General features: G+C 39.6%; 1 protein-coding gene across 1 annotated transcript in view; it reads left to right on the top strand.

The window, feature by feature from the left end:
• Positions 1 to 5144: 5144 nt before the first annotated feature.
• The window catches only part of ano2b (anoctamin 2b), a gene marked incomplete at both ends in the record, with an annotated part of 86167 nt that continues 75470 nt past the window's right edge, over positions 5145 to 15841 (top strand). Inside the window, one exon of the mRNA XM_079262823.1 lies at positions 5145 to 5181. Within this exon, the coding sequence (XP_079118949.1) occupies positions 5145 to 5181 (37 nt within the window). The remainder of the gene's footprint in view (positions 5182 to 15841) is intronic.

Here is a 15841-nt window from a genome sequence, read left to right as displayed (position 1 = left end):
ATACTTTCCCACCCCACAGTTCTTCATCCCTTCCTCCTGCTCCTGCACCTCCTCAGCATTGCTCCTTTGTCTTCTCCTGCACAATGTCAGCAGAGAGTAGGTGTGAGAGCAATCTGTGAAGAATAGATGTTTCATGTCAGCGTGTTTCATGGCTGTGAACTACTGTATATATATCTCACTGTATAGTGTGGAGTGTCTAAGTGGATTAGACAGATCAGCCCCTCTCTTCCCACAGCTTTACGGCCTTTTTTTTATTTTATTTTTTTTTTATCATGTTAATTGTAAGCTTTATGATTGGCTGCATGGAAGATTGCTCTTACACATCTATTTTTAGCAAAAAAAAAAAGAAAAGAATATGTCATTTCCAAAGCAGCCACAAATGAAACCACGTGGCCACATTATTACTATTTTCTTTTTAGGAAATGCTTTGCTCATTTTTGCACAACACACAACAGATGATTTTCAGGAACTCTCCTTGTTTTCTCCCCCCCCCCCCCTCTCCAAATAAGCATGCGCTGTAGCTTCAGCAGGATAACTCCCTCAGCTGTGACAGGGCTGTGAGGTTGGTGTGGGAGGGAACTGGAAGAAACTGGAGCGAACTGGAGCATCCACAATCGATTCACTCTCTTTCTCTATTATCTCCTGTTCCTCTACAGGAAGACATGAACCAGATCAGACAGCAGGGGAAATCACTACCTCTCGGTGTGTGATTTTTTTTTTTAACTTGTATTTTCCTGAGTTCCACGTCTTAAAGATGAGGGCATCTGGCCTGACCTCACTGTTCCAAGAGGTTATTTTAGGGTCGGGACCTGGTTTGTTGTTAATTAGAGTAATTAGTGGAGCAAAACGCTTGGTTCAGGTGTCAAGCAGAGGTAAAGGCCAAAGGTTGAGGACCACGGGAAACATCTGGGGCACTAAATGTGTGTGTATGATTTATTGCACATGTGTTTAGTGAGTGTTTTAGTGTAAATGTACATGCTCTTATGTGTGTGTGTGTGTGTGTGTGTGTGTGTATGATTATAATGTGTAGGTGTGATTCTGTTTATGGTGGGTGTCTTCAAGTGGCTTGAAGAGGATAAATAGAGATTTAATGCTTTCCCTCTGCATCCAGTGTAAATGCGATGGGTTGCTGTGATCTAAAGAACACTTATGCATTATAGTTTTTATCAGTTTTGTTTCACTTTTAAACTGTAAAACGGGGAATTTAAAAATAAATGTCCAGTTAATCTGGACACGATGAAAGTGCGTTCCTTGAATGCCTCCTTTATAGGGCCACAAATGAGGTAGTGATTTTCCCAGCATCGACCTGAGGGGGATATAAAAATTTTAATAGGAATGCTTGTAATAATAATCCAAGAATGAAGTCAGAAAAATGGAAAAGCTGTACAGCAAAATGGAAAAAACAAAAAAACATTTGATCACATAATTTTTTTGTTTTTGTTTTTATGTCCAGGCCAGAGCGGAAACACACCTGCTAATGCTTTTCTGGACATTTTTGATGCGTCAATGCTCTAACATACTTGACTCACATTAAACGGATCCAACAGCTCTTGAAGTTCTGCACAACCATGCAATAATTTCTGTCAGGTGTGTTGGAGCAGGGATTGAAAATCTGCTGGATAGTGGCCCTTAAAAATTCAATATCACAAGATCCAAATTTAAAGGATCTTGAGCAATTAAATTTAAAGTTTTTGGTGTTTTTTCTGTTTTTTTAAGTCTTTCATGATAAATCAGCTTGGTTTTACTGTTTCCCCCTGGAATTTGATTTATGAGGTCTTCTTGGTGTTATAAACATGTCCTAAAAATAAATGGAAATATTATTCTGGACTTTGGGGCACGGCCTAATTTTAAAGTTCAAATGAACGGATGTCCAAATTTCTGCAAATATGATGAAAAACAAGCAGGTTGTGCTCAGGTAGTGGAATTAAAAAGAGCATTTTTCTTTTCTTTTGCCAGGGTGTTGTACTCTGTAGCATCTTTTCTACAGGAAAACAGGAAAATGAGTAAATATACATAAAACAAATTGTGTTCCATGAGCCACTGGAAACTGCAGAGTATTTTTTCCTTACAGTACTTTTGTATGGAAACTTATACCAGCAGATTCACTGGGAAGTTGTCAGACAGCCTGTGGAAACAGCTAATCACTGCTCAAATACAAAGCAGGAAAAGTCCTTTTGCAAAATTTGACTTTGAATTTTGCAACACATGTCCCGTTTTTCATCTCAATCCCGGGAGGCCTGTGTGTCTCAGAGGAGCCTATTTATATATAAAACACCTTTCATACTTACTAGCATAAACATGAACCTAAGTGACTCCTACAAGTGAACACATGAGAACTGACATGGAAAGCTGCTGTCCACAACAAGGTGGTTTGCTACATGACCACTGGGCAGCCTTCAGTCCGAACTTGACCTTCTAGCAATTTCCTCAATTACAACACCTAGCCGTTAGTGTTACAGCCTTTTAATATTTAACATCCTTGACATATCTGTACCCGCTGTAACTGGAGACAGAATGCTAAAGTGTGTTTGGGTGTGCCACCGTGTGTGTGTGTGTTTATTACTGTGCCACATCAAATACCTTTACTGACAGAAAACAAGGGTGCGTGAGGGTGTGTTGGTGTGTGCGTGCTTGTGTGGATATGCAACCCAAGCCTGGGTCTCACACTCTAACATCAGTCACCATCAGGCAGAACAATTAGTCACTGAGGAGACTAGTCAAGCTATTAGATTGGTGGGACGCTGAATGGGCTGCACAGAACCCAGCGACAAACTCATCCATTTGTGTGACTTTTCCCTTTCCTGGTCATACAAACGTTTCCTAGAACTTCACATCTTGTATTTAACCACCAGATTTTCTATTTTCCCAGGAAAATATCTTTAAAATAAATTCTATGGATCAGACTGAAGCTGTTCCCATGTGAACAATGTAGAAGATATGACAATGTCGAAAACCTGACTTAGGACATAGCTGCAGTTCAGGAAACACTTCTCCCTCCGACAGTTCAGCAGATTTTTTCTATTTCTAACAATCCATTTTTTTTTTTTTTTTACCAAGGACTTCCAAACTTTGCAATAAAGGCCTAAAGTTCCTCCATGAACTGTTTACAAATGATGCATTTGAAACTTTGACTGGGGATCATGATATATCTATTTCACATATGGTTAGAGACCGACAGATACGTAGCTTTACAAAAAAAAAAACTTCCTTCATTTCCATTTCTGCCACCAAAAGACCAGTTAGTTAGTTAGCTGGACCCATTTGGCAAGAGACGTATCTCCGCAATATACAATCTGATGCAAGAACTAAAGCCTGTTAAATGGGAAAAGACAAAAGGTGCCTGGGAAGAAGATATCTGTATTGACCTATCTGACTAAGAATGGCAATCTTGTTTAAGTCGTATACAGACTTCCTCTCTATGCATTCAACATGGTCTAATTCAGTTCAAGGTGCTCCACCATCTTCACTACTCAGGAGACAGGAAGATTTTCCTGGTCTAGACTCGGCTTGCGATATTATACATTAAGAATGTAATGACTTTTCCAAATGTAAATTTACAAATAAAGTTTGAAAAAAAAGATATTATGTAAAGTTTCAAATGTATTTTTATTTTGGATTTTTCATCCAAATTTTGAAGATGTTTTTGGTACAAAGTGCCCAAAAAAATTAACACAAATATATTCAGCAAAGAATATATTTCTTGCCAGTGCTCAATCTGGGCATAGACCAGGAACAAGGTGGAACATTTAAATGAGACTTTTATTTATTTATTAATTTAAAAGGTCTTAATTTTAGAACATGGTTAACTGATTATTACAACTAAAAGTGGTCAAATGTATGTGTAAATGTAAGTTGCATTTGAAAAAGCAACCATCAGCAACATCTTGAGCTTCATTGTTGAAACAAGTGAGAAGAATGTTTATTCTGCAGTGATGATGTTCATATTTGAGAGTGTAAGAAACATCCTTTATGATAATTTAATTCTAAATTGTGCAACACCTCCCACTACCTACAAGATCCTATAGATTGAGTACCTGTTACTTAAGTCTGTTCTGGATTCATGGGTCAGATTTGACTGACCTCAGCAACTACGGCCCCACTTGTTCGCATCAACTGTACCGACTACACATTTAGACAGGATTAACCCAACTACTCATTCCTCTGAACTAAAAAGCCTGCTGTAGTGTAGGCTACTGTATGTTTTGAATCAATATGCTGGATTTCAGCCCCTCAATGGACTGGCGACCTGTCAATTGTGATTGAATCCCATAAAGGCTCCTTGTGGCTCCATTTCTTCCTAAAGAATATAAGAAGCAGAATATCTTGTTCTGTTTCAGCCGTTTCTGTTTTTTAACATCTCAAACTTCAACCTGTTAGAAACAAGGGCAAATTTGTCTCAAACAATCTTGTTTAAGGATAGATTCAGATTCAGTGGTATTTATTTGTACCCGTAGGTAGATTTGTTGTTCAGCAATTTCAGGTTTGGTAACAATGAAGACAGTAAATAAACAGACACATAAACAGGCATTCTGACATTCACAATGGTTTGCAAAGTCAAATTTTCTGCTTCGAGTTATAAATTCAACTGCTTGCAATCATATCATGTGATCATCCTGATGAGGTTGTCCATATGTTCTTTACCATACATAAACCATCATCTTTTCCCTCTCTTAAGTGAAACTCTGTTTTTAATCTAAATATGTGTCACAAAATGACCCTTCACATATAAGCTCAGTGCAGCAAACCTTTAAGTCCTCATAGGTTCACAGATAAACCTAAACAGAAGGCACAGTAATTAATGCATATTAGAGAGCCCAATAATCTCTGCTTGACGCTGTGGGGCTGTAACTCCTTGGCCAAACACCCAATCAGCCACCCAGTCTGCTACTCCTAAGCCTGGTGTGCAGTACATTAAATAAGTGTGCACAATAAACATTGTTGCTGAGTTCCTAAGACCCTTTTAACCACCTGGAGAGGACTATTATCCAGGAAGAGCTAAGCTGAGGATAGCACTACTGAGTCAGATTGTTGCTGTTGTTTCTCTCAGGCTGCTGACACGGCAGCAGTGTGGCAAACTGACTGACTGGGAGCTGAGAGGGAACGAGGCGTGCCTACCTGCTGGAGTCACTCAGAGTTGAAGTGAAATGGCTCTCCGCAGATCCCCCTCCTCCACCTGTGCAGGTGCGTGCCACAGAAACCTATAGGAAGCCTTCCTTTCTTTGCTTTGTGTGGCCTGTCCTGTCTGTCCCTTCGGTATCGTCACCCAACAAAGGACAGGACCACTGTAGAGTAACCCTCCCATTGTCCCTTCCCTGTTACCCTAGTGTGTGTGAGCATGTGTGTATTTGTCTGTGTGTGTCAGCAGGCCGTGTGGGGCAGCTCTTTACGGCAGGCAGGGTATACAGTTGCATGGAAGTTTAATTCGATTATGCATTCAGACCCCACTGTGTTCACGTTGTTCTCAGTTTGTCTGCTGGAGAAAGTGTTTGACTACTTAAAAAAAAAAGGGGAATTAATCAGTTGTTGGGTATGGCTGTATTGAAGATGTGTGTCTCCTCGTGTAAGCCCAAGACAGAGTGGTAATCCGGTTTAGTTTAGTGGCCGACTGCTGTCGTGCTCCATTGTAAAGGAGGTGAGAAACCTGTCATATATGAAGAGATGACCCTTTTAGTTTAGTGACAGAGGAAGGATCTGCAAAGCTAGCCGAAGCATAAAGTCTAAAATACCCCCAGAAACGAAGCATTCCCTTCTGTTTAAAAACTTTACAGAGATGAGAGGCTATGTTCTGTATAAAACACATGCAGATTCATTTATAATCACTTGACCAGGTTTCTTCAAGAAACAGCTTTGAAATGCAGTTTTAATGAATGAATACAGGTTTTTATTTATTTGTTTATTTAATGGGGAGAGTACATGTAAGTGAATAGCAACATATGTAAACATGCCAGATTATACAGTTGTGCTCATATGTATTCATACCCTGTCATCAAAGAAAAGGCTGAATTTACAACAGTCACTCAAATAACTGGATACTTAAAAAAGGAACAATAACTAAAAATTTGCAAAAATATAGTATATTGTTTGGTAATATAAGACACTGTTTTTCAATTTAATTAAGACGAAGAAAAAGAAAAAAAAACAAACATACAAATTGGTCCTGGACGAATTAGAGCACTTTTCTGTTGAACAGTGGGACAAAATACCTGTCAACAGGTGCAGAAAACTGACTGAGAGGAACAGAAAACACCTGACTGGAGCAGAAACATTAAAGGATTGTTAAACAAAATATTCATTTATGAGTGATGTAATATGTAATTATCTTATTTGTTTGCTTTTTAAAAAAAAAGTATAATAAAATCTTAAACCAGAATTAGAAAATAATGTAATGATTTTCATGAATTTTTTTATTTATTATTACTTTAGTCAATTTCAGCTTATTTTACAGTTTTTTCCTTCTTTAATGGAAAGGTATGAATAAATATGAGCACAACTGTATCTAACCAGCTCATTTGGATCATTAGTCATGAGTAAAAAGCTGAAAATGTTTCCAGAATTTTTTTACCCGTTCACAGAAATTGTATTTTGGACCAAAGACAGTCCTCCTCTGGGGAATTTCACAGCCCCCTCTAGAGGAAACCCTGGTCCTGAGTCCACAGTGATTTCCCAGTGTAACCAAGTCAGAAAAGGGAGGTGGAGCCCTCCTACCAAGTCCCCTGGAGCTTTGATTGTGCAAATCCTTATTATGATCCCTTATCCTTTATGATTATCATTGCTAGCTGAACAACATTTTACCTTTTCAGCTGGAGTTAAAAATACTCTTCTTTTTTTTATCTAATCTGCCAAACATGAACACATACTTTGTCAGTTTGATTCTATTTAAAATGCTTCACTCATATTTAGAGAACTATTTAGAACTGAATCCCCAAATTCTTCTAATTTGAACAGTTTGAAAGAAATACAGATTTAACAACAGCAAGATGTGATCAGACTTTCACAGATTTTAGCTGCTGCTTTTCATTTGCATTTTGAAGATTAGTCGATACAAACAGTTCAATTCAATTCAATTCAACTTTTTATTTATATAGCGTCAAATCACGGCAATGCCATCTAAAGACACTTTACAGACAGAGAAGAAAACATAATGAAAGCCAATTCATAACAGCCTATATAAGGAAACCAACAGATTGAGTTGGAGGCCCCAACTCAATCTCCCATCCTGAGCAAGCACACTGGCAACAGTGGGAAGGAAACAACTCCCTTTTAACAGGAAGGAAACCTCCTGGGGGGGGTGGGGGTGGGGGGGGGGGGGGGGGGGGGGGGGGTGGATAAAAGAGAGAGATAAAGAGAAAAAGAAAGAAGCTCAGCAGTGTATCAGGAAATGTCCCTCAGCAGTCTAAACCTATAGCAGCATAACTAAGGGATGCTAACCATCCCTGGCTATATGACTTATCAAAAAGAGAAGTCTTCAGCCTAGTCTTAAAGGTGGGGAGGGTGTCTGCTTCCCTAACACTAACTGGGAGCTTATTCCATAAGAGAGGGGCCTGATAACCAAAGGCTCTGCCTCCTGCTCGGCTCTTTGAGACTCTAGGAACCACAAGTAAGCCTGCAGTCTGGGAACGAAGTACTCTGCTTGGTATATAAGGAACAATGAGGTCTTTGATATATAGTGGTACCTGGCTGTGGAGGGCTTTATATGTAAGGAGAAGGATTTTAAATTCTATTCTAGATTCAACAGGCAGCCAATGAAGAGAGGCTAAAACTGGAGAAATATGATCTCTCATGCTGGTTCTGGAGATGGATTTCATAGATCTAAATAAGACCAGGTGAATAAAACTGTAGAAACTGAACAAATTTCCAAAAGTGTTCCCAAAAGAAGCGTAAAAACTCACTTGTGATGCGTTTTTTTTTTTTTTTTTTTTTTTTTACCAGTGTAGAAGAAGATCATGAGGAATAGCTGATAAAGATTACAGTGATGTATTTACCAGGTGTTACCTGTTTGAGTAGCTTGCAATAGACGGACATAACTCACTGGCATCTTCATATCTATGATGTAACACCCCCGATGTTTCCAAAGAGAAAATTAATTCATGAACAATCTCCTCTTCTTTATATCCACCATCGTTTTATTCACCTCCAGGTTTGCCTCCAAGCAGGTCAACTCCTACTGAATTTCAGCTACAGTAGCACATGCCACCAGCATCTGGTCACAACACACACCATCAGTTTAACCAAATATAGCTGATTTATCTCTATTTTTGGGCTTTCCAGAACTTGCCTTAATGGAAATCTGACTGTACTGGTGATTAGCAAACAAGTCTTTGTTGCAGTGTGAAGAAAACTAAACATGATGACGAGGTGATGGCAGCTTTGAGCTGTGGTCGGAAATGTTCAACCTTATTAGAGAAAACTTTTGTTTGCAAGTGAACATTTTCTTAAATAAATAAAAAAAACTAAATAAATAAATAAATTAATAAAATGGACATAATGGAAACTAACTATGTGTATTTAACTTTGGGGTTTTCTCAGAAGAATGAAATCTATTCTAACTATTAAGTTGCATGAGTACTGAATTGAATCCTCATCGCTACATATTTATAATGATGTCCATCTCACCGTCACCTGGATCAGGTTTAGAGACTCTCTTAATGCTGACTCGGACACAAAACAGAGTTTATTGCACTGACTAAGGAACCAGTTCAGGTTTAGTTTAACATAGTTTTGAACTTGCTGCTTCATAATTTGACCACAATTGATTTTGTATTATTCAAACTGCAGTGCAGCTAATCCATATTTTAAAATACAGCTGTATCAGTTCATGTGTGTGCTACTGCATCTTAGGGCTCCTCAGGTCTTAATGTGCGATATCAAGCACCAACTTTAGGAAACAGAAACTGTTTTGGCATGAAATGAAAAACAGAAACATCATGTCAAAGGAGCAAAACTATGAAATTTTAATGTTTTAATATGTGTGTCTTTTTCATGAGAAATGGGCCATAATTATGTTTTTCTCTCTGTTCCTCACAATATAATTTTTTTTATTAGTGCATGCAATGGAGGCTTGAAAATGCAGTATTTTGACTTTTTTTCTAACTTGTGAGACATTTTCACATGCAAACGTGTTGTCATTATGGAAGTTACTGTAGACAGGCAGTAAAAAAATACACAATTCCACCAAGTTTTATGTGTGTGTGTGTTCAATGAAGCTGTTGTGGACTTTAGTAAGTATTGCAACATGAGACAATTTGTCACCAGTATAGGGCAAATGGCTTGGACTGGTCCACAGGTGGAGCAGGATGATTCCCAGTGGACAGACTGGCTTGCTTAGAAAGGTTTTACTTTTACTGACATCCACCCACAGACTAAACAATTAGTTCTATTAATATTTTACTAATAAACTGGTTCCAGTTCATCAGTAGCCGAATCAAGATGGTTTTATAAAAAGATTTTTCAACATGAGCAAAGCGGAGGAAGGCAATCTTCTTATCTGATAAAATCTGTAGCTACAAGAGTAAACTTTTCCCAGCCGTATATAGATTTAAAAAAAAAAAAGCATTTAAAATCACACGTGAGAAAAGACAACCCGATACCATAATGTGAACGAAGGCAGGAGCGCAAACTCTCAGGAGACAGGAAGTGACGTGGAGGAGGCCAGCACAGTCATAGAGTGAGAAAGAAGCCGGGTTTAAATACAAGTGTGTCATAAAAATTTGGAGAAACCAGTGACTTTAAAATAATATTTAAAACAAAAAAACAACATTACGTATATATATATATATATATATATATATATATATATATGTATATATATATATATATATATATATATATATATATATATATATATATATACATACACTACTCACAAAAAGTTAGGGATATTTGGCTTTCAGGTGAAATTTATGGAAAATGCAATATGTTCATGCTACAGTGATATAATATCATAAAAGTAAGACATTTAAGTAGAAGGATGCACTACTGATTTCCTCATCTCAAAAAATTCATTCAACACAAAAGGTAACAACAATGGTAGTTACACCACAACAAAAAATTTGAACGTCTCAATATCTCGTCATGTGCCCTTGAGCATCAATTACAGCTTGACAACGACGTCTCATGCTGTTCACAAGGCAACTTATTGCCTGCTGAGGCATGGCATCCCACTCTTCTTGAAGGGCAGCCCTCAGGTCATTGAGGTTCTGGGGTGCAGGGTCTCGAGCCTCTACACGACGGCTCAGCTGATCCCACAGGTTTTCAATGGGATTCAGGTCTGGAGAGAGTGCAGGCCATTCCATTTGAGGTACACCAGTCTCCAACAGCCGTTCCCTGATGATGCGGCCTCGATGAGCAGGAGCATCGTCGTCCATGAAGATGAAATTAGGCCTGTGTTGTTCATGTAGGGGCACAATCACTGGATTAATGATGTTATTCAGGTAGTATGGGCTTGTCACTGTACCATTCACAAAGTGTAGGGCAGTTCTGTACCAAGTGGACACCCCTGCCCACACTGTAACACCGCCACCACCAAAAGCTGGCCTGGTGACAACAGTGGCTGATGCATAGCGCTCTCCCTGACGTCTCCAACATGGTTGCCAGCCATCATTTCTGCTCAGTGTGAATCGACTTTCATCAGAGAACAGCACTGAGGCCCACTGGTTCCTCGTCCAGCGTAAATGCTCCCTGGCCCATGCAAGACGATGATGCCTGTGCCTGGTGGTGTGGTCAGGTACCCGTGCAGGTCGTCTAGCACGCAGACCACGCTGATGGAAACGGTTTCGAATGGTCTGACGTGACACTTGGGTGCCTCTCACCTCTCTTAAACATGCCTGGAGTTGAGTGGCATTCATCATCCGGTTTCTCAGGGCAGTGTTCACAATGTAGCGGTCATCAGCACGGGATGTGGCCAAAGGACGTCCACTTCTAGGCCTTTCTGTGACTCTTCCAGTCTCTCCATATCTCTGTTGCAACCTGCTGATGACACTCTGTGACACTCCAAGCTCAGTGGCCACTTCTGTCCGTGTACGTCCTGTTTGAAGCATCGCAATGGCAAGGGACTGTTGTTCCATTGTTAGGTGCCGTCTTGGTCTCATGATGTCAAAATGTGAACAGCATGATGAGGACAACTGTTTAAACACCAGCTCTAATTGAACCAGGACATTTATTGGTCAATTCAAGGATCACACACCTGCCGTGATTTTTGCCGTTAAGCTCCTTGTTAGAGAACAGCAACTTGTGCAAAATTTATTGAAACATTTAACAGTTGGACATGTGCATTTAAAAGCTTAGAGAAGATCACATTAAGTTCACTTGTACAGGTTTGAATGCATTTTAGGCTTGTTGTGAAATTTCACCCAAAAGCTGAATATCCCTAACTTTTTGTGACTAGTGTATATACATATACATATATAATTCAATTCAATTCAATTCAACTTTATTTATATAGCGTCAAATCACGGCAATGCCATCTCAAGACGCTTTACAGACAGAGGGGAAAACATAATGAAGGCCAATTCATAATAGCCTATATAAGGAAACCAACAGAAAGAGAGAGATAAAGAGAAAAAGTAAGAAGCTCAGTGTACCAGGAAATGTCCCTCAGCAGTCTAAACCTATAGCAGCACAACTAAGGGATGCTAACCATCCCTGGCTATAGGACTTATCAAAAAGATAAGTCTTCAGCCTAGTCTTAAAGGTGGGGAGGGTGTCTGCTTCCCTAACACTAACTGGGAGCTTATTCCATGAGAGAGGGGCCTGATAACCAAAGGCTCTGCCTCCTGCTCGGCTCTTTGAGACTCTAGGAACCACAAGTAAGCCTGCAGTCTGGGAACGAAGTACTCTGCTTGGTATATAAGGAACAATGAGGTCTTTGATATATAGTGGTGCCTGGTTGTGGGGGGCTTTATATGAAAGGAGAAGGATTTTAAATTCTATTCTAGATTCAACAGGCAGCCAATGAAGAGAGGCTAAAACTGGAGAAATATGATCTCTCCTGCTGGTTCTGGTCAGGACTCTGGCTGCAGAATTCTGGATCAGCTGAAGGCTTTTCAGGGCATATTTAGGACAGCCCAGTAATAGAGAGTTACAGTAATCTAGTCTCGAAGTAACAAAAGCGTGAACCAGTTTTTCTGCATCACTCCGAGACAGAATGTCCCTAATTTTGGCTATATTACGTAAATGAAAGAAGGCTGTTTTAGTAACCTGCTTAATATGTGGGCCAAAGGACAGGTCAGGGTCAAATATTACTCCAAGGTTTCTCACTGTAGCACTGGAAGCTAAAGTAATGCCATCCAGGTTCATTACAAAACCGGAAAATTTAGCTCTGAGTTTTTCAGATCCAACGAGAATTACTTCAGTCTTATCTGAGTTTAAGAGGAGAAAATTTCTAGACATCCAAGTCTTTATGTCTATGAGACAATTTTGTAGTCTATTGGACTGATTTGTTTCATCTGGTTTAAAGGATAAGTATATTTGAGTATCATCTGCATAACAATGAAAGTTTATTCCATGCTGTCTAATAATTTTGCCTAAAGGGAGCATATATAGCGTGAAGAGTATTGGTCCAAGTACAGAACCTTGAGGATCTCCATGACTTACTAGTTTGTGAGGAGGACTTGTCATTTACATGAACGAACTGAAGTCTATCAGATAAATATGATTTAAACCAGCTTAACGCTGTACCTGTAATTCCAATCACCTGTTCTAGTCTTTGTAACAGAATGTTATGATCGACTGTATCAAATGCAGCACTAAGATCAAGCAAGATAAGTACGGACACAAGTCCTTTGTCTGAGGCCATAAGAAGGTCATTAGTAACTTTCACCAATGCTGTCTCAGTGCTATGATGAGCTCTAAATCCTGACTGAAACTCTTCGCATAAATTATTTCTGCTTAGGTGGGCATGTAACAGAGCTGAAACTATTTTCTCCAGAATTTTGGACATAAACGGGAGAATAGATATAGGTCTATAATTTGCTATCACCTCTGGATCCAGAGAATGATTACAGCAGTTTTAAATGATTGTGGTACATATCCTGTCACTAAAGACATATTGATAAGATTTAGTAGTGATGTATTAATTAAAGGGAAAAATGTCCTTAAAGAGGCTCGTTGGGAGAGGGTCTAAGATACAGGTGGATGGTTTAGATGAAGCTATTATTTTAGTTAATTCAGAGGGTTGGACAGGACAGAAACTATTTAGACACAAGTCAGATCCTGGTTCTAAGGATGCTTCAGAGACCACAACAGGTTCAACATGATAGGTAGAAGGAAGAGTATTGTGAATTTGATCTCTAATAGTGTCAATTTCATTCCTGAAAAAATACATGAAATCATCACAGCTAAGTGAGAAAGGAATACATGGCTCCACAGCGCTCCGGCTCCTAGTAAGCCTGGCTACAGTGCTGAAAAGAAACCAAGGGTTGTTTTTGTTTTCCTCTATCAATGATGAATAATAAGCTGTTCTTGCTGTACGTAAGGCTTTTTTGTATACAATTAAACTTTCTTTCCAGGTTAAGTGAGACTCCTCTAGTCCTGATGAACGCCATCTGTTTTCCAAACGCCTTGATGCCTGTTTTAGAGCTCGAAGCTGGGAATTAAACCAGGGAGCCTTCATAATCTTACCTAATTTCTTCTTCTTTAGGGGAGCAACATTATCCAAGGTTGTACGCATTGAAGCTGTTATAGTATCAGCATGTTGATCAATCTGAGCAGGAGTAAGGCTTAAAGGGGGACTCTCAGTCATGCTAACACATGGTAGAGGTGAAAAAATTGATTCAATTGATTGAATCAATTTATATACATATAGATACATATATATGTATCTATATGTATATATATTTAGTTTATACATGTGTATATATATATATATATATATACACTACTCACAAAAAGTTAGGGATATTTGGCTTTCAGGTGAAATTTATGGAAAATGCAATATGTTTATGCTACAGTGATATAATATCATAAAAGTAAGACATTTAAGTAGAAGGATGCACTACTGATTTCCTCATCTCAAAAAATTCATTCAACACAAAAGGTAACAACAATGGTAGTTACACCACAACAAAAAATTTAAACGTCTCAATATCTCATCATGTGCCCTTGAGCATCAATTACAGCTTGACAACGACGTCTCATGCTGTTCACAAGGCAACTTATTGCCTGCTGAGGCATGGCATCCCACTCTTCTTGAAGGGCAGCCCTCAGGTCATTGAGGTTCTGGGGTGCAGGGTCTCGAGCCTCTACACGACGGCTCAGCTGATCCCACAGGTTTTCAATGGGATTCAGGTCTGGAGAGAGTGCAGGCCATTCCATTTGAGGTACACCAGTCTCCAACAGCCGTTCCCTGATGATGCGGCCTCGATGAGCAGGAGCATTGTCGTCCATGAAGATGAAATTAGGCCTGTGCTGTTCATGTAGGGGCACAATCACTGGATTAATGATGTTATTCAGGTAGTATGGGCTTGTCACTGTACCATTCACAAAGTGTAGGGCAGTTCTGTACCAAGTGGACACCCCTGCCCACACTGTAACACCGCCACCACCAAAAGCTGGCCTGGTGACAACAGTGGCTGATGCATAGCGCTCTCCCTGACGTCTCCAACATCGTTGCCGGCCATCATTTCTGCTCAGTGTGAATCGACTTTCATCAGAGAACAGCACTGAGGCCCACTGGTTCCTCGTCCAGCGTAAATGCTCCCTGGCCCATGCAAGACGATGATGCCTGTGCCTGGTGGTGTGGTCAGGTACCCGTGCAGGTCGTCTAGCACGCAGACCACGCTGATGGAAACGGTTTCGAATGGTCTGACGTGACACTTGGGTGCCTCTCACCTCTCTTAAACGTGCCTGGAGTTGAGTGGCATTCATCATCCGGTTTCTCAGGGCAGTGTTCACAATGTAGCGGTCATCAGCACGGGATGTGGCCAAAGGACGTCCACTTCTAGGCCTTTCTGTGACTCTTCCAGTCTCTCCATATCTCTGTTGCAACCTGCTGATGACACTCTGTGACACTCCAAGCTCAGTGGCCACTTCTGTCCGTGTACGTCCTGTTTGAAGCATCGCAATGGCAAGGGACTGTTGTTCCATTGTTAGGTGTCGTCTTGGTCTCATGATGTCAAAATGTGACCAGCATGATGAGGACAACTGTTTAAACACCAGCTCTAATTGAACCAGGACATTTATTGGTCAATTCAAGGATCACACACCTGCCGTGATTTTTGCCGTTAAGCTCCTTGTTAGAGAACAGCAACTTGTGCAAAATTTATTGAAACATTTAACAGTTGGACATGTGCATTTAAAAGCTTAGAGAAGATCACATTAAGTTCACCTGTACAGGTTTGAATGCATTTTAGGCTTGTTGTGAAATTTCACCCAAAAGCTGAATATCCCTAACTTTTTGTGACTAGTGTATATATATATATATATACATATATATATACATATATATATATATATAGACACCAAATGGAAAATTTACAAAGTAACATAAATACTAACCATAATTGCTAAATGACATTAAACTGAAAGCTCTGAAATGAAGAAGCATGTGGGAGCAGAAAGAGGCAGCTCTTCTAAATGAAGCCGAACCAGAAGAGTAGAATCCTGAAAAAGAGTTGGACCTCCCATTACTGACTTGCATTGTAACCTTTATCATCACACACTTTCCAGACCTGTGTTACAAAATCCAGCTAATATCATTAATCACATCTTTACTGGGGATTTAGGTATGTGAGAAATTTTGCATTTTCGTTTAAAATTAGCCACGAACCGTCACACTTGCACGTACATAACTGTGGATAGGAAAGAAATCCAAACAATCATCAAAAGGAAAACAGTTTTATTGAGA

The sequence above is a fragment of the Telmatherina bonti genome (genome assembly GCF_933228915.1).
Source record: "Telmatherina bonti genome assembly, chromosome: 23".
Lineage (NCBI taxonomy): Eukaryota > Metazoa > Chordata > Actinopteri > Atheriniformes > Telmatherinidae > Telmatherina > Telmatherina bonti.
This window is presented reverse-complemented; position numbering and strand designations above follow the sequence as displayed.